The sequence below is a fragment of the Nicotiana tabacum genome, chromosome 17 (genome assembly GCF_000715075.1).
Source record: "Nicotiana tabacum cultivar K326 chromosome 17, ASM71507v2, whole genome shotgun sequence".
In the NCBI taxonomy this organism is placed as follows: Eukaryota; Viridiplantae; Streptophyta; class Magnoliopsida; order Solanales; family Solanaceae; genus Nicotiana; species Nicotiana tabacum.
In genome coordinates, this window is record NC_134096.1 from 90,297,504 (window position 1) to 90,306,392 (window position 8,889).

Sequence of the window (8,889 nt, forward strand, 5' to 3'; positions counted from 1 at the left end):
ACTGTACAATAGATCATTTTACTAAGATAGTATCTTTGGTTTTTTTGTGGTCCGGCCCTTTCCCGGACCCCATCCCACGCATAGCTTAGTGCACCGGGTTGCCCTTTTTTAATATCTATGGTTTTTTTTAGGTGTGCACAAGAAATTCGGTACAATCTATGGACCTAAATGGATATTTTTCCTTTTCAAAGGAGCAAAATAAAAATAAAAATAAGCAAAAGCCTCCTGGAAAAATAAATAAATAAATAAAAGAAAAAGGAAGAGTGCAGCATACTGCATGTACCATAACACACCCGATCGGCGCAAATATAACCGTTACAGAATCTCATTCAAAAGAAAAATGACCGTTAAACCCTAGAGCCTTTCTTTATTCTTTCTCTGAACGTCATCACAGAGGGAGTAGGAGGAAAAAATAGAATGGTGAACGAAGATTCAATCAAGAGTCCCCTCAACACTAAAAGCGACCCTACGAAACAACCTGAAGAACCCAAAAATGGAGAAAGAGTTGATTCTATGTTTAGCCCAAATTTTAGATCAGTGGCTGCTATGGCTGGTTGGGACGAAGAAGCTCTTCTCATTGCCAGTCTTGTCGTTGAAGACACTCCCGATCGCCTTCCTAAACAAAAGAAACGTTCCGATTTGCTGCATTTCAAGACTCCCCCAACAAATTCCAGAAGGTACTTTGCACTATTTATATGTATAGACATATCAGTAAATTTTTAAAATAAATTTATATATGTATATAGTGCATAGTATTGGCATGAAATGATTTGAATGAAGTAAAACATGGTCAGTGAGAATTTATATAGCCGACCTCTTGGGGCGGAACCAGGGGATCAATCCACTTTGCCAAAGAATTACATTGTATACACAAGATTAAAATTATTTTGTATGATATGTAATAGATGTTGAATCCCCTTAATTTGTCCATGTGTTTACTTTTTTATATTTTGAATCTCATTGATAAAAGTTCTGGTTCCGCCACTGCCCGACCCCAAGTTGTTTGGAACTGAGGTGTTGTTGTTGTTGTAATTTATATGTATATAGTCCAAGCCTAAATAGTGCAATCACTGCTTATATGTCAGGATTCAGATTTGGATCAAACCTAGTCTGATTATATTATTAGTCACTTTTTTTTGTGGGGTATTGGGAAATGTTAAAAAATTGTGCATCTTTTCAGGAAAAGAAGGGTTCAGAAGAGGAGCCCTGAGTCCATACCTGTGACTGTTCTTGATCTGGATGAAGAGGATGACACTGCAAAACAAGGTAAATTATGAGTCCCTGATTTGAATTAGAGTGATGACTATTGGATAGTTTCCTGATGTTGTTGTTCTCTGTAGAAAGCGAGAAAAAGGAGGCAGAATCAAAATCCATTGAGAATTTAGATAAGAAACGAGCTGAGGCATCAGAAGAACCAAGATGTTCTGCTTCATCTTCTGATAAGAATATAGAATCAAAATCTATTCAGAAAGCAGAGAAGAAAGGAGGTGCAGGATTGGAAGAACAGGGATGTTCTGTTTCAGCCTCTTCTTCATCGGCATTTCCATGCATTGATCGACTTCGTGAAGAGCTTTCTTGCGCTGTAAGAGTCAATCCATTCTTGAACCTTGATGTGCCTTTTCATTTATCGATAGAGGGGTGTTTTTTTATTGCATTTCTTATTTCATTTTAGAAATAATTTCTTTGAATTTTTGCAGATTTGTTTGGAGATATGTTTTGAACCTAGTACCACTCCTTGTGGTCACAGGTAGAATCTAAATGACATTCTCATCAAGTTACATTCATTCATAAATTAATTGACTCTGACTATTTTGTTAATTTTATGTCTTTAGTTTTTGCAAGAAGTGTCTGAGATCTGCTGCTGATAAATGTGGAAAGAAATGTCCCAAGTGCAGGCAGCTTATAAGGTACAACTTAGGATGATATTTTATTTAAATGTAATTAGAGGAGCTTAAAAAGGATTTCAGTTGGTGTTTCAATTGTTTCAAGTATGATATATTCCTGTTAAACTTGATATTTGCAGCAATGGAAGATCTTGCACTGTAAACACAGTACTTTGGAATACAATTCAGCTTCTTTTTCCTAAAGAAATAGAAGCAAGAAAAGCTGCTGGAGCTTTGAACAGTAGAGAAGCTCGACGCAAAAGTCCAGTAAGATCTGCTACAGCTAATTCTAACATCTCTAGCAGCAGAATATCACGAGTGTTCGCGCTTAACAGTCCAGAATCTGGTCCTAGTAGTCAAGAAAGAAGGAATTCTCGCTCCATGAGAAGACAAAGTGTCCGAGCTTCTGTAATACCAAACAGAAATCAAGAGATTAACTCGAGGAGGGAGTTACCAAGCCAAGACGAGGATGCTGCACTGGCATTGAGAATGCAGAGAGAGGAGTTCATGGAATCCTTTAGGACAAGGAGTTCTGCTGATGAGCAGTACAGGAGCTCGCTCGCTTTAGCCAGAGCAAATTTGAGGGCCATGGCATCAAGAGCCATTAACATTCGTGTTAGAGGAGGCCGTGGAACATAAATTTTGTATAATATTTTCCATTGCACTTGGAACACCTGAGGTGTACCATAAGCCATTTAGTTGTAACTTTTTAATCGAGTTCTGATGCTTGAAACTTGAAACTAAAGTCTTTAATAGTTGAACTTTAGAATTAAACAACTCGTTTGCTCCTATTGATGCTTTCTTGGTATCCCAGTCTAAGCAAGTTTATATAACAAGCGGTTCCGCTGGGGGGAAATAGTAAAAGAATCTGATGTAGGGTGAATCCTGTGACTGTGAGTTGTAATCTAATGGAATGTTTTGAAAAACAAATGCCTCTGTTGCAAGCTTCTTTGTCAGGCCTTGTTTCTTGACATTTTAAAAGGACTAATCTCTATAACAAGCTTAAAAGGACAATACGCAGTTTGAAGAACTTATTGACGCTTAGTAAATATGTTTGTGTGTGTGTGTGTGTGTATGTTTTGTTTTGTTATTCCTTCTCTTTTTTAGATTATGATCATACGAATGATAGCTGTTGTTTACGCCATCATCTTGTTAATGAAGTCAAAGGATCCGTTACATTGATGGTGAGCCATGAAATATTATAATCTGGGACATGAAATATTCTTGTAGCTGAGTCATGTTTTGTTTTTTGGTGTCTCCAGAGAGGAATATGAGAGAATGTTGAGTGAATGTATAGAAATGCATATAATATGAGGATATAGGTCATCTCATGTTACAGAACACATTCTATTGTTGCTCAATTATTGGCTTCATGATCAGAATCACAAAGAAATACACGTCATAAGATGCTAAAAATGAGTTTTGACTTTTGACTTTCACCAGATACAAGTACAGGTACATTGAACATTCGACTTTCATTGTCAAATTATCTTTGGGGTATGACGTAAATATTCATGTACAAAAAGAATATGTCAACTATTTCATGTACAAATAATACAAAAAGAAATGAGCACTCCCTATATCCACAAAGTCAAAAACTTCAGATCATGTCAGTGACTTTTGCCAGGGTAAATTGCCTGTGTTTGGGTCTGTGAACATCTCTGCTACTCGATCTCTTAGGCCAGTGTCAATAACTTCACAGAATCGACTAGACCAATCCAGTGGTTCAACAGCTCGTGTCCCTAAACCCGGGGCACGATCTTTGGACTCAATATTTCTGTCTTGTTGCCAATCAGACACATAAGTAGCTACCCTCCTGTAGAATTTCTCCTTGAACACATCCCAAACTTGGTACTTGTAATGGTTAATCACCATCACATTTCTATCCATATTGGCATACTTAAACCCAGACTTCAAATGAAAATGGTGAACTACATTGATTAGTGTTGAATTTAATGCTTCTGGTTTCACTATACTCTTGTGTCTCTCTGGTGCAATCATCCTGCAATTGTAACCCATTGTCACCCCTTGTGTCGGGACATGTTTGAGACTCGACGGTCCAAAATTATGGCACGAGACCCGCAACTCAGCAACATTACTGTTAGAATTCTGGGATTGATTTCTCAATATGACAAGTAATGACAGACGAGTAGGCAAGTGGAAGAACTCGTCCACGTCCATAAAACCAACCCACTCACAAACATCCCTTGCTCGTAACGCACAATGAGCAAAACCAGCTTCCTGAGTCTTGATCCAAGGCCAAACATGTCGTGTCACGTTTATTTTCTGATCCACTGATAATACCTTAACGACATCTTCAATGTCATCCAAACTGTTATTGTCATAAATGAACCAACGTTGTACTCCGATTTTGCTATGGTACATGATCCATTCTTGCAAAAAACTTGCCTGGTTCCTTAACATTGTGCACACACACATTTGATGCTGTTTTTCACCTGGCAAGTTAAGTTGAAGACGACGTTTAGGACTCGCTATGGACTCTAAAGGCTCTTTACCAACCATTCTAACAGAAATCTTAATGGGCTGATTCATGTTACTAGAAATAAACCTCTGTGGACTATTCAAAATGCTCAATGGGGTTTCACATCTAACAATTTCTTGAGCAATGGATATGACATCTGATTGTAACAATAACTTGGGCTTCTTAATATCCCAACCATAAACACACTTGAATTTTGACGGGTCGGATTGTTTTCCGCCCCGAAGATTAAAGCCTTTGACAAAAACGATAGTTGTGTTATCGTGATCAATCATGGCCTCATAGGCCAAAGAATGCCACCGGCGTGTGGGCCCAATCGGGAAAGTGTGACCAGTAGGCTTGACGGAAAGTGACGTCAGCATGCCACGTGGCTTAATCAGAGGACAGCGGATTATTTGTTGGCTAAAAAATTCATCATTTTCAACTGAGTGTGGAGATTGAGAAGAATTATTAGGAGTAAGGTAGAGACAGTCGATGCCATGTTTGGTAAATAAGGGAGTTAAAGGAGGGTATTTTAGGAAAACAAGCGTCTCATCTGGGAATTCGACGGTTTCTATAATTGAGAATTCCGGTAAAACACCGGAGATCGCTGTCTTCGCCGCCAGCCGCCATGGATGGAACCCTGTAGTTCGAAAATGGAAAGGTACTAATTATCTAACTTTGATACTTTAATCAAATTACCATATTTAGAAAGGTTAATCAATCATCATATTTCAAAAATATTAACCGCTCCTATCATAAGAACTAGGTCAAAACATACAATTAAGCAAATAATCAAAATATCGAAACTGAATTAAGGAAAAGAATAGGCAACAAAATACAAGGGCAGATGAAGCATAAACTCAATGGTTACGTGGAGCATAGTTATATAGGTGGAATATCACTTAAATTGCAACAAATATTATGTTCTGAAACTGTAATTAAGTGCAATTGGTACAGTGACCAAAACATAAAATTTAAATTTTGAGCAGTATTTATTGCTATGAAAAAGCAAAAAAAAGAGAGCAGTATTTGGAACTGAAATTAACATAAGAGTAGTTTAAAGCACTTGAATTAAAAGAGAATTAGCAGTAATACCTCGAAAAAGAAGACGAACAGAAGAGAAAGTGAATCCAGCGAAGCAGACAAGAAGAAGAGTACACCAGAACAAAAATCTCCTAGGAATTTGGATGGCTGCCAAAACCGTACGTTTTTTACGATGTTTCATATTAAAGACAGGAATTTGAGCCATACCCACGATGTGAATTCTTCAAAATCACAAACCCCTGTTGCTAAAACTCTGTTTCTGAGCAAAGATAGTGATGATCATTTTGATCATCAGCTTTTTCTTTTCGGTTTTTTGGTTTTCTGTGTAGATTCTGTAGGACAGCATATTAGTAGCAGACTTATACTTGGTCAAAATGTCAAATTCGTTAATTTCTTTTGCCAAATAAGAAACAAGTTAGTATAAGGTCTCCCACTTTCTTCCAACTTCTTTCTTTTTTTGCTTTATTTTATTTCAGCATTGAAAATTCAAATCACCACGCCTACGCTAGTTGTTTCTTTCACTGTCTTGTGTCAAATTCCATTTTCGTGGGATTTTTTGTGCAATAAAAACTGTTGATAATTGAGACACATAATTCCTCATATACTATTCTTTAATAAAACTTCTCTTTTCCTGTTCAGTTTTTATGCTTTACTATAAGCCTCCCCCAGAAGAGAAAGTTAAAGACTTGCCCAATTTTAGAGAAGAAAAGAACATGGGATAACGTTGAACGGAAAAAGAAAAAAAGGTCAAATTTACTCCTTCACTGGTCAAAATTGAACAATTTTGGGTCTAATCTTACAGCTTGTTTGGATGGTTTACATGTTATATTGCATCGTATAGTTATTTTAAATATAATATTTATTTTAATTTTTACTTAAATTTTATTATATTGTATCGTCAAATTCATCGTTAAAAGTGTCACTTTATTGATTTGGTGTGGTCACATCGCTACCTTATTTTTTCCTCTCATTTTACCATTCCTTATTAGTAAATAATCCCATTTTATCATGTACCCTACCTTTTTATATAATAATTTTACCTTGTACCTTACTTTTTCTTTATAATATTACAAGTTTATTCTTCATTTGTTAGTATATGCCATCACCAAACGACGAAATACAATACAATCTATCAAGATATTGTACTTTATATTAAAACGATATATAACAACCATCCAAATTCAGTATTAGAAAAGTTTCATTTTTTTGCTTTTGACCACTAACGAGCCCCAACTTGAACGGTAAACAAAAGTAGAGGATATACCCAATTTTTTTTTCTCCAAATATTTTGACATGTGAAATTTATATATTATGCTGCTACTGCATTAATAGTAGAGACATATACGAACCAATTTACTAGCAGTAAGACATAAGTGAACTCAAAGTATAACAAAATGTAAAATTGAACAATTTTTAATGGGGTGATAATTTTCGACCTTTTTTCTAAAATAGAAAGAAAAAAAAAGAGAAAAAAGGAACGGCATCAACTACCACCCCAGTTGTTTCTTTCATTGTCTTAGATCAAATTTCATTTCCATGGGCTCTTTTGTCTATTAAAAAGCGTAGACAAGTGCGACACATAATTCCTCATTGACCATTCTTTCGTGGTTGAAAAATAACATAATCAAAACCAATAAATTAATATGACGAAAACGACAGGCTTGCTTATTGGACTAGTTTAGCTAGTGGATATTCCTAAATTCTACCCAGCAATAACAAACAATAAAGTGGATACCTTAATAAGATTTATTTTTAAAAAAGAATTACAGGGTGCTTTGGCAGGAAATTTTTTATATTTCAATTGCATCTTCTTTTTTCTGGTTTTGTTTTGTTTAGAATAACATAGGCTTTTCTTCTTTTTCTTTTTTTTGAAGCTTGACTTCATCAAAGCCTGTTTGGTTTGGATTCTAATTCTATTTCTAGTTTCTTAGTTAAGAGATTATTAGATAATTAATCAGTATCCTCAATGTTGTATTTAGTTATTGGTTAACAGGTCTTTTTCTAAACGTCGTTTATGATTTTATAACTGATTTGATCAACTAGCTAATAAGGTAGGCAAAAGAAAAACTAAACCAGATACGCCCTATCGGAAATTGACAAATCCCCTTTGACAGGGACTTAGAAATTTATTGGAACGCTTGTCGTAGCTTCCTTCTTTGGATTAAGAGAAACTTTTGCATATTTACATTCAAACTAAATACATAAAATCTCTATCTCTAAGAATAATATATATGATACATCAACTTACAAATTAAAAACAAATTTAATACAAATTCGAATTTTGTGTCGGGTAGATTCATTTAGGAGCTGTAAAACACTCCCCATAAAGAAAGGTTTTAGTTTAGTGCTCGAATAAAACTTTTGGTTAATAATAGAAGGATTCTAATTATTTCATTTCATTAAAACCTCGCCCTTGGGGTGAAAATTGACTTTTGCCTACTTTTTCACACCAACTAGATTTTTTTGAAAATGCTTTCACATGCTGGATAATATCTTAAAAGTAGAAAAATCAGAGTAAAAATGTTTGGTTTATTTAAGCTACAAGTTTAGATGTGTCATTATCAAAAACTAAATTGATAAGCATTAAGTAATTGTGATTGGGGAAACACGTGTCATGATTATGATTAGGTTGTCTAGAAGCAACAAAGAAGAAAAAAAGACAGAGCCACTTTTGACGGTTTAAGGCTTTCATCCTGTCGAATTGTAGCCAAAAAGAAGCCGGCCGCCGGCACTTAATTCGTGGCGGCTGATCCATGCAAGTTACTTCTGCTGAGTCATGATTGTTTTGATAAAAGGATAGGGAGTAGCATTTTGGGTCTCTCAAGATGGGCCTTGTGATAAAAGCCCAAACTACGTTTGAAAAACGTGAGATCTTTATACAAAGAGCCCGTCCAATTCACGGCTTATTTTTTCAATCAATATACATAGATTATATACTGATTAGACGTATATTATTTTTGTATATATATATATATCATACACAATTTTTTGTTAAAGTGGTTGAGTCGGCAGCTATTTAGTTAATTCTTCAAGGACGTACAGGTTTGTAGCCAAATCCCAAAGTACTAAAAGATGAGGTCGATTACAAAGTAAATATAGATAAATTTGTATAATAAATAGTAAACCTATTTATAATAGTACTAAATCTATGTCAACTAGAAACATGAAAACCTATTCCTATGTTAATTCTGACTACAAATTTTATTTAGATGTGAATTAAATAAATTAAATCCTAAATAACTAAGGTTTCCTACTACAACTTTGAATTAGTTTTCCAACAACAAGTTAAGGTTCGTGAAAAGGAGCATTACAATGTATCTATATATAACTTAAGTCATTTAAACCAAGAACAATTTGTTGGACTCGAGCAACATATAGGATATGCTTAAGGCAGCTGCTAGACTCATGAAATGGGTTGCCCAAAATCAACTCCACTTGATTAACAAGTTTGACATTTAAGCAAACACCGAAGCCGCCTTC

At 35.2% G+C, this 8,889-nt stretch overlaps 2 protein-coding genes across 2 annotated transcripts; one reads left to right on the forward strand and one right to left on the reverse strand.

Annotated features, from left to right (window-relative positions):
• Positions 1-322: 322 nt before the first annotated feature.
• LOC107819084 (uncharacterized) lies at positions 323-2,652 on the forward strand. Its single transcript, XM_016645166.2, has 6 exons — positions 323-677; positions 1,181-1,266; positions 1,341-1,582; positions 1,698-1,747; positions 1,833-1,907; positions 2,024-2,652. Exons 1-6 carry the CDS (start codon positions 418-420, stop codon positions 2,520-2,522), a joined length of 1,212 nt encoding a protein of 403 aa, XP_016500652.1. The 5' UTR covers positions 323-417; the 3' UTR covers positions 2,523-2,652.
• A 638-nt stretch (positions 2,653-3,290) lies between these two features.
• On the reverse strand, positions 3,291-5,863 carry LOC107819079 (glycosyltransferase family 92 protein RCOM_0530710). Its single transcript, XM_016645153.2, has 2 exons — positions 5,461-5,863; positions 3,291-5,005 (listed from the first exon to the last, which is right to left on the reverse strand). Exons 1-2 carry the CDS (start codon positions 5,612-5,614, stop codon positions 3,489-3,491), a joined length of 1,671 nt encoding a protein of 556 aa, XP_016500639.1. The 5' UTR covers positions 5,615-5,863; the 3' UTR covers positions 3,291-3,488.
• Positions 5,864-8,889: the final 3,026 nt, after the last annotated feature.

Coding starts and splice junctions, on each gene's coding strand:
- LOC107819079 (XM_016645153.2), bottom strand. CDS start 5,614: ATGGCTCAAATTCCTGTCTTTAATATGAAACATCGTAAAAAACGTACG. Junction 5,006..5,460: donor TGTTCGTCTTCTTTTTCGAG/GTATTACTGCTA, acceptor TTCGAACTACAG/GGTTCCATCCATGGCGGCTG.
- LOC107819084 (XM_016645166.2), top strand. CDS start 418: ATGGTGAACGAAGATTCAATCAAGAGTCCCCTCAACACTAAAAGCGAC. Junction 1,267..1,340: donor GGATGACACTGCAAAACAAG/GTAAATTATGAG, acceptor TGTTCTCTGTAG/AAAGCGAGAAAAAGGAGGCA. Junction 1,908..2,023: donor AAGTGCAGGCAGCTTATAAG/GTACAACTTAGG, acceptor TGATATTTGCAG/CAATGGAAGATCTTGCACTG.